Raw genomic sequence first — 16,022 nt, forward strand, 5'->3', positions numbered from 1 at the left:
TAAGTGAAGAAACCCAAAACATTGCTACTCTATGGGAAAACATCAGAGAGTGCTATCTACAAAGTTCAAAGACAGGTCTAATAACAATGAAATCTAAAAGGAAAGAATGGATTAGCGATACTACTTGGGCAGCTATGGAAAAGAGAAGAAATGTAAAGCAAAAACTCATGAATGCTAAGTCATGTGAAGAGACAAGCAAGTGGCAAGAAGAATACAGTGCTCTAGACAGAGAGGTTAAAGGGAATTCTAGAAGAGATAAAAGGGCATATATTGATAGAAAATGTCAAGAGGCTGAAGAGGTAGCAAAAGAGGTGACCTTATAACCTTGTATAAGGCAATCAAATAGCTAACAGGAACCTTTAGAAGTACCGGAGACCCTACTAAAGATGCAAACAGAAAGACTCTTAGTACAGAATAACAACAGAAAAGATGGGCAGAACATTTTCAGGCTGTTTTAAGTAGACCATGCTCAAACAAACTACTAGAAATGTTTGATGATGACCTACCACTAGAGCTTGATATTGATTTAGGAGATCTTACAAATGAAGAAGTTAGAAAAGCCATCAGTATACTAAAAAATGAGAAAGCAGCTGGAGAGGATAATGTTACTGGAGAGATTCCCAAAGCAAGTGATGAAACAGCCCTCCAGACTTTCCTTGTGTTTTTGGATAGAATACGGAATAAAGAAAATAACCCAACCCAGTGGAAGAGAGGCCTTAGGATGATGGTATCACCTGCTGTAACTGGAGAAAAATCACATTCCTCTTGGTGCCTGGGAGAGCAATTTGCAGTAACATCTGGTAACGTATCAAGAAACAAATAGACTTTCAACTTAGAGAGGAACAAGCAGGTGTTAGACCACTGAGATCACGTGCAGGCCATATTGTTGTTCTTAGACATATTATGGAACAAGAGTGGAGTGGCAAGCACCTCTTGTGATAAATTTTATAGCTTTGCAGAAGGCTTTTGACAGCATACACAGAGAGACAGTCTGGCAAATTTTGGCACACTACAGAATACCAACAAAAATAATTAGACTAATCAAGGATCTATATGATAATGCTGAATGTGCAGTCAGAGATGGTGACAATATCAGCCAATGCAGTGACAACTGGAGTAAGGTGAGGGTGTATTATGTCCCCACTATTGTTTGCACTGGTCATTGACTATGTCATGAGGAAAGTAACCACAGAAGGCAACCAAGGAATTTTATGGACAAACGATAAAACACAATTGTATTACCTCTTTTTTGCTGATTTACATTGTCCTACTTAGTTCAACAATTCACTTAATGGAAGAAAAGACCTAGCTTTTGGCAAATACAGCAAAACAAGTTGGTTTGTTCATCAACAAGGGGAAGAGAAATATGGCTATCAGTGTCTCAGAAGTTACCATTAGTGTGAACAAAGAAACACTAGAAAAAGAGTAATTTTACTAATCTATGGAGTTAAATGTGCAACGATGATGACGCTATGCTAGATGTCAAGCAACGAATATCAAAAGCAGCAAACAACCTCAATTAAACTTGAAAAGATTTGGAATAGTAGCATGATTGGCACTGACATAAAACTATGTATTTTTAACACTTCCATTATGTCTGTCTGCCTTTATGAACCAGAGTCATTGAAATCTACAACAAGATTCATTGATAAGATCAAGGCATTCCAAAGATATATGGATAGATCGATAGATAGATAGATATACACATATTCATATACATATATCTATATACACGTATCACTGCATTGAAAAGAGTATTTTGCAACATCAGAATTCCAAGCAGAGCAAATCTGGAAATTTAATGAGGATGGATTTATTTAGGACATGCTTTAAAGAGGCCACCAACACAATTTCCACAACAAGTGATAATATGGAAGAGAAAAAGAGGGAAACCTAGAGAAACATTTATGCCTAACAGTATCAAAAGAAACCAAATCCATCAGCATGACACTGAGAAGCCCGAACAGACTAGCACATGACTGAAATAAATGGAGGAAACTGGTTGATGTCCTATTGTGCACCTGAGAGCACAAGAGGATAAAGAAAGAAGAGAAAATATGAATGACTATTTGAAAGGTTTATTGTGAAAAGAAATACTCCGCGATTCAATGAACAAAAAGTTAAACTACCACCTCACTAGGTGACAGCTCAGGCACAGCCCAAACAGATGACACTGTGCATGCACTTAATGAGACCAGTGGTTTTCAACCTGTGGTCCGCAGATCTCTGCGGGTCTGCAGACTATGTCTAAGATTTCCAAAGGGGTCTGCACCTCCATTTGAAATTTTTTAGGGGTCTGCAAATGACAAAATGTTGAAAACCACTGAATTAGACCATGTCTAAAGCCTCTGTAATTAATCTACCATATTCTTGTGATGGTCAAGATTTCTTCCAATCTGGTATTCAGCCATTGCTTTCTCCAAAGAACAACTTCCTTCTTCTAGAACTGTTAAGAGGGCTGTAAAGCTGTGACTTTTTTAGTATTTAAACCCTAGGTTTACATCACACAAAGTGAATATCAATACAGCTGAATCCAGTTCTATAATGGTTAGAGCTTGTACATTCTGACTGAAATAAATATCAAAATGAAATTGCATTTACTTAATTTATATTATTCCTTAGAAACATTGTTTTCATTTAAAATATTTAACGTTTCTTTCCTTCTACCCAACAGAAATATGAAAAGACACCCTGTATGCATTCTTTTGCCACAAATAAACAAATGATTTCAGAGACCAGCAAAACCTTAAATGTCCTGTATGTTTTCAGTGGCACGTATGAACCCTACCTAATCTATTGGCTTTTTCCTTTGCAAACGGCATTTAAGCAAATAATGCCTACAGGTAAGTAAATTAAATCACAGAAAATTGCTTTAGACTTATATCACTTTTCTTAGGAGATGATAAAGAATCCTCAGGGCTTTGACAAAGATATTTTCACTATTCTATAAACTAATAAATATTTTAATTTTTAGCTGAACATCCCTATGAATTGGCTATGTACCTACATTTCCTACATCAAAACTTATTCCCATCATGGACAGAGATCTTTGCAATGGCTGAGTGGATGATGAGCCTTCTGGAGAGAGAGGACACTGAATTCTTCACTCATCTTCAACAGTATTTCAGAAAGAATTTTGCAGTTGAACCAAAAGTATAATCTATTGATTTTTTTTTAACTATAGAGTCTTTTATATTTATGCTACTTGCAGAAGTTTAAAATAAAATGTTTGCTGTAGTAAAAGTCAGCATATGGAATAAAGTTGTACTTTTAAATATAATTTAGTAAAATTATTAAATGATCTTGAAATATACATAGATAGTTTTTTATCTCTGGGGATAATGTTTCTGATTTTTCTATATTATAACATATCCCATCTAATATATTCTTTTTTTTTCTTTGCAGGATTTCCTGGTGTAGTTGATAGTTCAAGAAAGAGAGAAAGCTCAAGAACTGTACACAGCCACAGACAGATCTGAGCAAAACAAACATCTAACCAAGGAATTGCTGGCAAGCCCAGTCATTTTCCTCAGAAAATGGATGGGTGAAGTAAGAAATCCTAATTTATGTGAATGAATTAAAAAAACAAAAAACAAATGCAGAGATTGATTCTTGTCTCACTCACACTGTTGTAAATCAGAAGTAACACTGATTGCATCTGGAGTAGTTGTTGTTATTATTATTATTATTGTTTTATATATGTTACGATAGCATCTAAGAGCCCAAGTTGTGGACCAGGACCCCATGGTGCTACATGCTGGACAAACACTGTTTTTTTCTGTCAAACACTGCCCACCTACCCTAACAATCTGAAGCTTGTTTCTGGGTATTATTAACAAAGTGTTAAACCATACAGGTACCTGTGTGAGTAGGAAGAGCAAGATTTGGTGGTGTTTTACAAATTAGAAATTGTCTAATATATTTTTAATACAATAAATTTCATAATTTTGTTTAGGGCTTTGTGAGTATACTGGATTTTCCTGCAGTGTTGTTGATTTGGGATCAAATGTACATACAAGATTGGAATCAAAAGGTGATGGAGAATTTCTGTCTCTCAATCCTTATGCTATTAAAGGATTCACTAATGGCTGCCAATGATTATCCAGCTATAAGAGAGGTACATACAACTTTACCTTTCAACTAATTATCTATTCTGTTGATAAAAATAATCACCAAAGACATGTTTTTATTTAAAGATTTTTTTAAAATAGTTTTTCAAGAACATTTGGTTCCTTCAAAGCAGAAAATTCCATTGGAGTTTTCTTATTGTGATGCACATTTTTATGTATATAATTTTTTGAGATTTGCAAGTAAATTATGGGCAAAATTGTGGTTTGTTTCACATATGCAACCTTACTGACTTCAGTTGGGATGCATAGCCATAACTGAGAACCAAATTTTGTCTGAAGTGTATTAGTCCAGGCCTGGGGGTGTCAATACTTCCCTTGAATTACTTGCTAAATTTCCATTTAATGTTAATGAGAGTACTGCATCTACAGAATATGGAGAATACACCCTGCAATATTTGTTAGCATCAGCAATTGCATTGTAGGTTGCACCAAAATGTTTCTCATTAAGGCCCTAATTCAAAGCACTTAAGCACATGTTCAGCTTTAAACACATACTTAAATCCATCCCTAATGAGCAAAGCACTTAAGCTTATGTTTCAGTCCTACTGAAGTCAAATTACATTTACACCAACTCTAAGGGATTGCCAGACCAGTGTAAAAGGCTCCACTGAGATTTGGGCCCCTATTTTAATTTGTTTGGCTTTTTAAAAAATAAAATCTAAATTTTTAGGTCAAAAGCTAATTAAGCACCCCTTTAAAAGGTAAAAATCTTGAAATTCCTACTAAAAATGAAGAAATTACTAGAGTAAATGGGAATTGTTGAGTTTTTATTGGAAAACAAAAATAAAGCCTTTTTGAATGAGTGCAGTTTAGGCTGTAAGCAAAATAACGAGCATAGGAAGTAAAGTCAAGGCAGTTTTCTGTGATTATAGTGCGTTCTTAAAACATATTTTTAACAAAAAATAACAACTTTACTTCCAGCCAGGAAATATTCTCAGAATCCATAAAATATTAACAGATCTGTTTCATGTACAGTAGTGAAAATTATATTTTTTTTTTTTTCCTTTTCAGGTGTTTTTGTTCCATGGTTGTCATCTTCTTACAGCTGATATTCAAAGGGCCTGGATTCATCTTCAGCAAGGTGGTTTACCAGCTGACATCCCTGGGCTTAGCAGGCAGAATCAAAGGTAGAGAACGTCCCTTGCTTTACGGATACAAGGATGTACTGATTGGAAACATGCTGCTGAAATTAAAGGGCTGCCTTTAAAAAAAACAAAAAAAACCCACCTTCATAAAACTATATTGAACACTTTTTAGACTGTGTGGTAGGGCTCCAATTCAGCAATGTACTTAAAGTACATGCTTTACTTCAAGCAAACGAGTTGTCTTTTTGTACTAGTTGAACTAATCATGTGCTTAAAGTTAGGTAAGTGCTTAAGTACATTGCTGAACTGGGGCCTAGTTTGTTAACCTGCCATATATATTCATTAGACTTGGTAATATTCATGTTACAGATAAAAGTTAAATGTAGCTGAAGGCACATACTGCTGTGAGTATCTAAGTGCCTAGGTAGATAAAATGGCCTAGCATTAGCACTCTGAACCACCAAACAAGAAAGGTTTCAGAGTAGCAGCCGTGTTAGTCTGTATTCGCAAAAAGAAAAGGAGTACTTGTGGCACCTTAGAGACTAACCAATTTATTTGAGCATAAGCTTTCGTGAGCTACAGCTCACTTCATCAGATGCATCCGATGAAGTGAGCTGTAGCTCACGAAAGCTTATGCTCAAATAAATTGGTTAGTCTCTAAGGTGCCACAAGTACTCCTTTTCTTTTTGCAAACAAGAAAGCTGTTTTCTTACACCACAGATCAAAGGAAGCTGTATGCACTGTGTAAAGGTAAAGCAAACCTCTGTTTGTGTTGGGGATGGGTGAGAAGGAGGGTTCTGCAGTGACTTCTCTTATCTAATTTTATGGACATTATTGATAGCCTTCAAAAGGAACCTCATCCAGACTCTTGACTGGAGATTTGCAGCTACAATGCATGCCTTAATGGGGGAGGAAAGATTAAAGGAATGAGTATCCTCTGCATTCCATCTGGGACATGTCTGACCTACTGGAAAGAAAACAAAACATAAACCTAGAGATAACTATCACAGATACGCTCTCAAGCGCTCAAAAAATGCTCAGGCCCTCTGAAATAGTGAGACTTGCAGGTTCGCATGTCATTCCTACCTTGTTATCACAATATCAGGCAGTCATAGTCTTGATGCTGTGTTTTTATTCTTGCCAGTGTTGCTTTCAGGTGCTGTCCTAAGGCTATATCTACACATGAAACCTTATAGCAGGCAGCATAACTGTTCCGATGCAGCTGTGCCACTGTAAGATTTCTTGTGTAGCCGCTCTATGCCAATGGGAGAGAGCTCTCCTGTTGACATAATTAAACCATCTCCAATGAGAGGCGGTAGCTATGTCAGTGGGAGAAGCTCTCCCACTGACGTAGCACTGTGCACACTACCACTTAAGCCAGTGAAACTTATGTTGCTCAGGGGTGTGTTTTTTTTTTCACCCCCACATGAGTGGTAGTGTAGACATGGCCTAAGAGCACTGTCAGATTCATGTGGGCATACTCACATAGTGCAGAGGAATGGTGCATGTTATAATGTTGACCTACCGCCTACTGTGTTACTTCTTCCTACATTTCTTCAGTCATGAGATCTTCCTCATAACATTTGGACGTTGGAGGACTGTATGAAACAGTATCTCATTTGACTGATAAATTAGGGAGGGCAGTACTAAACCTTTCATTTATAATGAATATTTCATATCTGGAAATGCCTTCTATATGGGATGTGGAAACATTTTTAATATAAATAGATAGTTGGGTTGCTTTGTTTCTTTTTGTAGCAGTCAACAAAATACTTTAATGAGCAAAAGTGTTTCAAATGAGAATTTAATTCAGATTGTGGCTTATTGCTCTATGCACTGAAAATAGGGAATTAAATTATGAATGTTTATATGTTCAGGCCACTTGCTGATCTTTCTCCAAGGCTCAGCTCAATGGAAGGTATTTAGCTGTTTGTGTTTATGCTGTTATTTAAGAGCATGCCTTTGGTACCTAATAATTTTTGTATCATAGGTAAGATTTCAGATATAATGAAAAGTACAGCTTACTTCTAAAAGTTCATTTAAACCTTCTGTTCTCGCCAAAAATATTAGAAGAAAGTGTTTTAGGCCCCAATCCTATATTCTGATGGTGCTCCACAGAGGGGTTTGCCTGTGCCAATCAGATTACAGGATTAAGTCCTTAATCTTTGTTATAGTATTCCTACCAATAAATGCTGGAATTTTGCAATATACGAATTTTTCAAGGAATGCGTAGAAGGCATTATTCTTCTTTAAACTGGAAAAGTTGCATGCCTTTTGGTGAAATTTGAAGGAAATGTTTTAAAATATATGGAAAAGACAGTCAGTTATTGTGGTTTAAACTTGCTTCCATGTAAAAGTTTGCAGAAGAGTAGAATGGTCCTGAATATTCATCAGATTTCTCTTCTGTTGTATTCCTAAGAAAATAATGTTCCATGTAATTAGAAGATTTCTGCAAAATTCAAAATTTTCAGTGTAAATTTGTTTTTGAGGATTTTAAAATTTTGCCAAGAAGCCCAGATTTTCTACAATGGCCTCTAATTTTGGATGCTTCAATTTCTGTATTCAGGTCTTCTCACAACTGAGTCCTGATTTTTAAAGTTGCTGAGCACCCACAGCTTCTGTTGATTTCAATTTGCGGTGTGGGGATTCAGCACATCTGAAAACTGGTCCAAGGCTCCCATAATTGAGGGACCTGAACCCAGTGGCCACTTTTGAAAATTCTGGCTATATTTTGTGTTTAAGACTGATAAATGTATAGGGTGAAATTCTGGCCCCATTCACATCAAAGGCAAAATTCCCATTGACAGTAGTGGGGCCAGGATTTCATCTCTAGAGCTTGATCCTGTGGGTCATATCAGGCAAAGCTCTTGTTGAAGTCAAGCCAGATGTTTGCATTTTTTTTTAAATGCAAAAACATTATCCAGTTTGGTGAAATGTTAAGTAATCTTTCCAGTTCACTATATGCTACAGTATGAAAATCTTCCATCTTATCATCCTTGTACTTAAAACATTATAAATGAGAAGTAATTCTATTAAAATCAGTGGGATTACATCAGTGTAAAACTGGTGTGAGAGGAAAATCAGACCCTTGAGTCTTTGGCTCCCTGAGCAGATGAAAATAGTTGTAATTTTTGCTTGCTGCACAGGAGGGTGCTCCTCCTCTGTGTCCCTCAACAGGAAAGAGGGACGTCTGTGGTCTGTAGGTGGTTCCTAGAATATAGTAGTAGTCTGAACTGGTCTTTTCTTATAGCTGCAGAATAACACTGATAGTAGCTGTTAAAATAGTTATTTCTAATATGTGAAGCTGGCAAGGAGACATTTGGGAGTGGTGGGTTAGTTGCTGCTATGGGAGATGCATACAAAGGTATATCGGTCAGATGATGTATCATACTGACAGTACACTATGTAAGACATTAGAGTTCTCTAGTGGGCATGTTTTTAAAAAAGTTTGGTGAATCTACAGTATAATTTTTCCTTCAAGTTTTTCAGTAACAAAAATTCTTCCAGTCTGTCTAAGAGCCTGATTCTTTAAACCCTTACATTTTACAAGACAGAACCATTAAACAGGGAAAGAACTAATACACACACACGGATCTGGCCTTAATCCTGACCAAAACGTCTGTAGGAAAAGACTGTACTGCCCTGCTTATGGAATTCATATAAGTTGTTCTGTGTAAAATAGACATTATCCAAAATCTAAACATTTCACCCTGCAGCTAGAACCCATTCTGTGGTTGTAAAATGATATTATATCTTTCAGTATCTGAGACTTAGAAATGTTACTTAAAGTATTATATTTGATCTACTATATTTGATTCTTTGTAATTTAACCTTTGTGACTTTCCTTATAGCAAGAAGAAAACAATTTTTGTTCTTTAATTTAATAGGTAAAAGTGTAAATATACTTTTGTTTGGGCTCAGAAGCCACCAAAGGCTCTGACTAACCTAATTTATAATCAAGGATCAAACTATTTAAACATTACATTGGCTAATTACCTTTGGTGTAATTTGTTTTGATAGCTGGAAAGGTTTCTCTTGGCTTCCAGGACATCTTGCCAGTTGGAGTTGAGGATGTTTTACTGAAGCTAGTTTTACCAGTACCACAGGTTGAGATATCACACACTGTAAGTGGTAATTTAATTATACCTTGTATGTTCTGACAGGCATTGTGATAATCTTTACTTTACAAAAAAAAAAGGTTTACTGCTCTTTTTATTGAGACTATTTGTCATCAAGAATGTTTTTTGACTGAACAGAGACCTAAACAAATCAACAGATAAAGAGAACTCTGTCATTAATTATTGTTACCCACATAAGAAAAAGCTTAGATTGTGATTGATTAAAAATTGTCCTGTGAAGACTCAGTAAGTTTCTATTGTTTACCTCTTCAGAAGTTAATAAAATTGAGGTCTTTTCCAGGTATCCAGTCAGACCACTTGTGCAAATAAATACACTGTGACTGGCTGAAGAAAATTAATTGAAAGCTATTATTTCACTTTGCAGGAGGATAATTAATTTTTTCTGATCCTCTGTGTGTATCTGTCTTTTAGCTTCTAAGGAAAAACTGTTACCTCACTGAAATGCATTAACATTATGGAGAGATTTTCCAGATGTTTCTGATGAAGACTCTCAGAAAATAAGTAATAAAACATATATTGAGCCAAATCTTCTTTTGCCAAACTGAAAAGGATTTGATCCATTAACTTCAGTACATATTGTATATTTGCTTCACTCCAAGTCAATATTTACCTCTCTGGTCAATAAAGTTTGTTTTTCACCTTACAAAAGTCAATATTTACTTATTATTTTTTAGTTCTGTGACAATGTACTAAATTCTGTGTTTCTAGCAGTTTGGAGTCTTTCATTTCTTAAGGAAAAGAGTTTGGTTTAGCAGAGGTCTGTTACTTTTTTACGAAGCCTTTCCCACAACTGGAGGAATTTGTCCAGCATATAATAAACTTAACAGGATTATGAGCATAACTATTTACAAGCACAAAAAAGAATAAATTAGAAAAATGGGTGAATTGAGTAAATATAGTACTGAATTAAGCAATGATTGCATAACCCCATAGAGTGGGTGTTTATACCTTCTTTGCATTTTAAGAGAGCATCTTCTCTGATTTCCATGGGTCTGAAATGCCAAACCCCATAACAAATATTTATGGCCAGATCCTCAGGCTGTTAATTCTCCTTCAAAGTCAAGAAAAATGTGCAAGTTCATACCAGCTAGTGATCTAACTTTATATATTTACTGATTTGAATTATCAGACTGAAGGAGGACTGCAGAAGTTTAACTGTAAGCAGACTTTGGCCCCTAACAATATTAATGGGAGTTACCATTGGACAAATCCTTCATACATCCTGAGAAAATGCTTCCCTTCTTTAATAAACACTTAATTCTGTGCACATCCCAAGTTCCCACAAAATCAGCGCGAGTGTGGGTTGCATATGAATTAGAAAAATGAGTCATTTTCCTGAAAATAATTATACAGGTTGAACCTCTCTAGTCTAGCACCCTTGGGACCTGACTGGTGCCAAACCAGAGCATTTGCCAAACCACGGGAGGTTAATATTGTAGCGAGTGGGTCTCTTTTTATTTTTATCCCACTGAGGTGAATAAACGCTTGCAATGCTGCCTAGCCAAGGCTTACTGGCTCTCTTCATAACAAAGTGTTAGTCTTGTTACACAATTTTACTGGATTGGCACAAGCAAATAAGTAGATCAAGCATAAAAAACACAAAATAAAATGAAAAAGAAATACATAATAATACAGGTAAATCTATAATTTACTCACCTAAAATGATGTCTGAATTCCGCTTCCAAAGTGGTGTGACAATAACTGCTAAGTCAAATTACATTTGAGTTACATCTTAGGTCTCTGCTGTAGGTATATCCAGGGTAGGTGAAGTGGAGACAACAGGATTTTCAGTTGTAGAGTGCTGCTTACCTCTCCTCTTCGCTACCTTTAACCAGTCTTCCAGCTTGGCTTGTCTCAAGTATTTTGGTTTTTCTTCAATGAGTTTTTCTTGTATCATGTAGAGAGACATGATCTCTTGCTCAGAAATGAAATGTCTTTTCTCCAGTCCTCTATTAAATTTGTTGCCAACTGAATGCATTTTATTGATAGAAATTTTTTCTGCGGCATCCTCAAAGTCATCTTCACTGGCTTCTTCGTTATCTTTGGTTTTTCCTTGCTGTACCATTTGCACAATGTCTTCATCCGTCATTTGATTAGCAATTGGTGCATCTTTGTCGATTTCCATCCAGTCTTGTAAATTTTCCTCTCCCAAATCCTTGGCCTGCTGAAGCACTACAGGGTGGGACATACCACTAGCATACTCCATTAACTCACTAACAATTTTTTGGTTTTCAGACACTTGAAATCAGACTCGTCATTGACGTCAGGACTCTCCTCAAACATTAGGATTGGCCACAATTTGTGCCATCCATTCTTCAGATTACATGGAGTTACTCTTTCCCAGGCTCTAGCTAGTGTCCAAATCATATCCTTGAGGTTAAATTTGTTCCTAAATGTTGTCAAACTCTTCCCATCATTAAGCGATACTAGCAAATGGTGCATAAACTCGGACCTGTACATACACTTCAGGGACTGTAAGATACCCTGATCACAAGGCTGAATCAGTGAGGTACAGTTTGCGAGTAAATACAGTCCCCACCACATTATTTTTGGCAAGCAGCTCTGCTTTAGGGTGGGCAGAGCAACTGTCGAGAATCAGCACAATTTTGCACTTCAGATCCAGACCTACCGAGGTGCAATGGGCTCTTGCCTCTGGTACAAAATATTTCTCAAACCACTCGAGATATAGATTAGTCGTTACCCATAATGTTGCCACTGTATATCACTGGAAATATTTTCACCCCTTTGAATGCCATTGGGTTCACACTCTTCCCAATAACCATGAGCTTGCATTTGTGCATACCGGCTGGGTTGCTACAACCAGGGATAGTTACCTTGTCCTTCAACTCCTTCGTACCAGATGGTGGCTCCTCTGCATCAGTAGCCAACATTTATTTTAGGCATATAATGCCAGTAGAGAGCAGTTTCACAGGCATTATATACCTGCTCTGGGGATAACTTCTCATTTGCAGCTAACTATGCAAATTCGTCAACATACTTAGTGGCAGCTTCCGTATCTGCACTTCTTTTTTCATTGCACACGCAATGTAGACTAATGCCATGCCTGTTTTTAAATTTCTGAAGCCATCCTTGCAAATAGTCACACTCATGCTACTGGTTAAGTTCTTTGTGGCATATTTTTGCTTGTGCCATCATCATCTCGCCAGAAATGCTAACATCTTCGTTCCTACGAAGCTTGAACCAATGTGAAGGTGCACTATGTAAATCGCTGCTTTCCCCTCTGTCAACACCTTACGAATACTCATAGTTTTTTTACTGTCACTTTTGGCAAATAACTGAAGGATCTGATTCTTTTGCTTCTTCAGATCATACACTGTATATGACCCTACATTGTAAAAAGCACACAACACATGTACCGATGTGCCCTTTTCCAATTTCTGCAACAATTTTACCTTTTGCTGTATCGACATTGACACATGCTTAAGCTTAGCAGCATTACCAACACTTCCACTGCTTGCTGGTCTCTTAGAAGACATATTTAGGGGTAAATTAGAGCTAAATAATAGCCCAGAACACTGAGAGCCAGGACTGGTGGCTGTAAACAAACTTTGCTGGACTATGGGAAACTTGGCCCCACTCACGATAAGTGGACATCTGGCTAACTAAAATCATGCTGGACCACGGATGTTGCCAGACCAGAGAGTGCCGGACTAGAGAGGTTCAACCTGTAGGTAAATCCCAGAATGGAGTTTTGGGCCCTGCAGTGGATTCTCATGCTGATGGTGATGCAAAGTAAATTTTTTTGTTTCATTCATTTAATATTCCATTTTTTTTTTAAGGAAACTTGGTTGAAAGAGTTTGACCCTCTTGCTGTGGAGTCAACAGTTTCAGTATTTTATGGCCTTGAAAACTGCATTCCAAGGCTAGCTCTTTTAAACCTTCTCTTGTACAGACAACCAAAGGAAAAACAGCAAAAAAAAGTGAAACCACTGAATTTACTGTTCAGTTCAATGGTATGAATCTTTTAGTCTATCATCTGTTGGTATGCATTCTATTTTGTTGTTGCACTTTAAAAATTTTTTTAATATTTTGCAACTCTTTTTGATCCTAGAATAAATATTTTAAGTTCAAATATATTTAGTAGATTTTTTTTTAAAAAAGATAAACTTTCAGTTGATTCATGGTGAGCGATAATAGGTTCCCTTTGTATGATGTTATCATTTTGTTCCTTACTTCCCTTCAGCATTTTCAACATAAACTTAAGAAGTCTCGTTTAAAGTGTCTCATCCAGGGTTAACTTGGGGTCCTCCAAAACCCTTTGCATTATCTGTGAGCATGTCTACACTACAAACTTAAATCAATCTATGTTAGGTGACGGTCAAGTTACAGCCACTGCAGTAATTACTGCAGTGGTTCGTATCTACACTACCCTCCTTCTGACGGTGATGCGCATTCTCGCCAGGAGCGCTTCCACTGACTTAAGAGGAGGGGCAGTGTGAAGGGCTGAGAGCCCAGGCTCTCAGCTCTGTGCACAGCACCCTGCCAGGAGCCCGGCTGCCTCTCCCTCACTTCCCCCCGTTCCCTGCTCCCTGCAATGAGCCCAGCTGCCCCCTGGTCAAATAGACTCTTCTCACCAGAGTTACCACTCACCTGCCTGATACTAGGGTCAAAGTGGATTAAGTCAAAGTGTGCCTTATAGTGCTGGTGTATATGGAACCTCAAACACACCCATTCGTTTCCCATCAAACACATTCAAAAGACAAATAGAAACATTAAAAACTGCAGCCTCAACATTTTATTTTAAGCAAAACTAGTTATTCTCTCTCCCACTGTGTATCATCCCCACTCCTGAGCTGCCACATTTGCCTCCCATCCAACAATCTCTTTTTGTTTTGTAATACACTGTACAAGCCAGTCAATGGCTGCTGAGATTGACTAATGCCCTAAATAAAATGAAAAGGAGTACTTGTGGCACCTTAGAGACTAACCAATTTATTTGAGAATAAGCTTCTACACTTTCCACAGTATGCATCCGATGAAGTGAGCTGTAGCTCACGAAAGCTTATGCTCAAATAAATTGGTTAGTCTCTAAGGTGCCACAAGTACTCCTTTTCTTTTTGCGAATACAGACTAACACGGCTGTTACTCTGAAACCTAAATAAAATGGAGTGGTTTAAATGAAACTCATAAGCTATTTATTGCAAGTATACTATAAATCAATAGAGATTACTGCTGTTATACAGCAAGACACAACATTAAAATATCCTTTTTCCTTGTGAGGAACTGAAGTGTTCTGCTGCTTACGATTTCCATTAATGGGTGTGCCTATTATAAATAACTGAAGAGAGCAGGGTTAGAGGAAACATACCAGCACACACAGGGCAGGATGGTGCTCCCATTGAAATAAGTGGAAAAGCTTCCATTGACAGCAGAAAGGAGTGAGTAAAGAATATTTAGTAGGATGGTAAAGGCCCAGTCCTACTCTCAGTTAAGTCAAGCTCCCACTAATGCCAGAGGGAGTTTTGTTTCAGTAAGGAATGCGGAATAGGGTTCTTAGCATGAGTCCTGAAAATAATAATGGAAGATAGGTCTTGAAAGTAAATAATACATCTAGAAAGTGGCTTATGTGGAAACAGAGTGAAGGGATTAGACAAAGATTGTCAGAAAGGGTTTCAGTGTTATTAGTGGGAAGATCAAGTTTGAATTTTCTTGACTACTTTAGTATAATGATCAGTGAAATAATTAACAAATTTGTTTAATAATGTTTAACTTTGTTTATGTTAAGAAACATTTGCCTTTGATTCTCTGGATCCATCTGAGTTTATAAATATGGCAGAAGCTAAGCCCTATATTGTATTAAAAGTAGTTTACAAGTCTAAAGGCAAAGGTATGTAATTTTTCCTTCATATTTTATCAAAATTGTATATTAAAGACAGAAATAATAAGTGATGCATGTAAAATGTATTGAGCAACAAGTTCCCCGAAGAATTTACTGCATGTTCAGCAGTGCAGCCCATTTCTAATGTTATTCCTGCAAACACTAATGACTAATGTATCTGCATAATTTTACTCAGTGAGTGGTCCTATTGGAGGCAATGGGTTTGCTTATGTATAACTTTACTCATGTGTAAGTGTACAGGATCAAAGCTTTTTTCTTGCCTAACTTGTGTAAAAACAAGGATATTGGCTTAGTTAAGGAAAGCCCTTTATTTATTTTCCTCGTTTAACTCTCTACTTTTCAGTTTTATAAATGGAGAAGCCCTAGATGGAGGGGCAATATCAAATGTTTTGTATTGTGCCTGGGATCCTGCTGGTACATTCCAGATCTCTACTAAAATATATGCAATGTATAACTTGCATCTATAATATGCTGATTCCTGCTCCCATTGAAGTCAGTGGCAAAACTGCCACTGACTTTAATGGGAACAGCAGCAAGTCTGTGTTTTCTAAAATTTTCTAAAATAGCAGGAAGTATTATACTGCTGCTAAAGATATGTTAGAAAGTTCCCCAAAGATCTTATAAGAAATTGATTGTGGAAAGTAAAGGATTAGGGTTCCATTCTGCAAGGTGCAGAGCACTAGTTACCATGTTTCTGATCATCCTCCATTCCCAATTACATCAGTGAGAGTTTTAGGTCTTCAGCAGCTTGCCGAAAGGGCTCAGAACCTTGCAGGATTGAACACTAATAGCATTTTGATGAGACAGG

The 16,022-nt window shown here is 37.0% G+C and overlaps 1 protein-coding gene across 5 annotated transcripts in view; it reads left to right on the plus strand.

Moving 5' to 3' along the window:
- The first annotated feature begins 3,424 nt into the window (after window positions 1-3,424).
- Window positions 3,425-16,022, plus strand: part of LOC140899533 (uncharacterized) — a 54,243-nt gene continuing 41,645 nt past the window's right edge. For 4 of the 5 annotated variants that reach the window (XM_073315198.1, XM_073315201.1, XM_073315200.1 and 1 more), the window contains exons 1-6: window positions 3,425-3,549; window positions 3,956-4,117; window positions 5,142-5,257; window positions 9,236-9,339; window positions 13,155-13,328; window positions 15,101-15,202. In XM_073315198.1, the coding sequence (XP_073171299.1) occupies window positions 15,145-15,202 (58 nt within the window). In that variant the 5' untranslated portion in view covers window positions 3,425-3,549; window positions 3,956-4,117; window positions 5,142-5,257; ... (1 more) ...; window positions 13,155-13,328; window positions 15,101-15,144. The remainder of the gene's footprint in view (window positions 3,550-3,955; window positions 4,118-5,141; window positions 5,258-9,235; window positions 9,340-13,154; window positions 13,329-15,100; window positions 15,203-16,022) is intronic. The other variant, XM_073315199.1, reaches the window with a different exon arrangement.

Source organism: Lepidochelys kempii, chromosome 17 (assembly GCF_965140285.1).
Source record: "Lepidochelys kempii isolate rLepKem1 chromosome 17, rLepKem1.hap1, whole genome shotgun sequence".
Taxonomy (NCBI): domain Eukaryota; kingdom Metazoa; phylum Chordata; order Testudines; family Cheloniidae; genus Lepidochelys; species Lepidochelys kempii.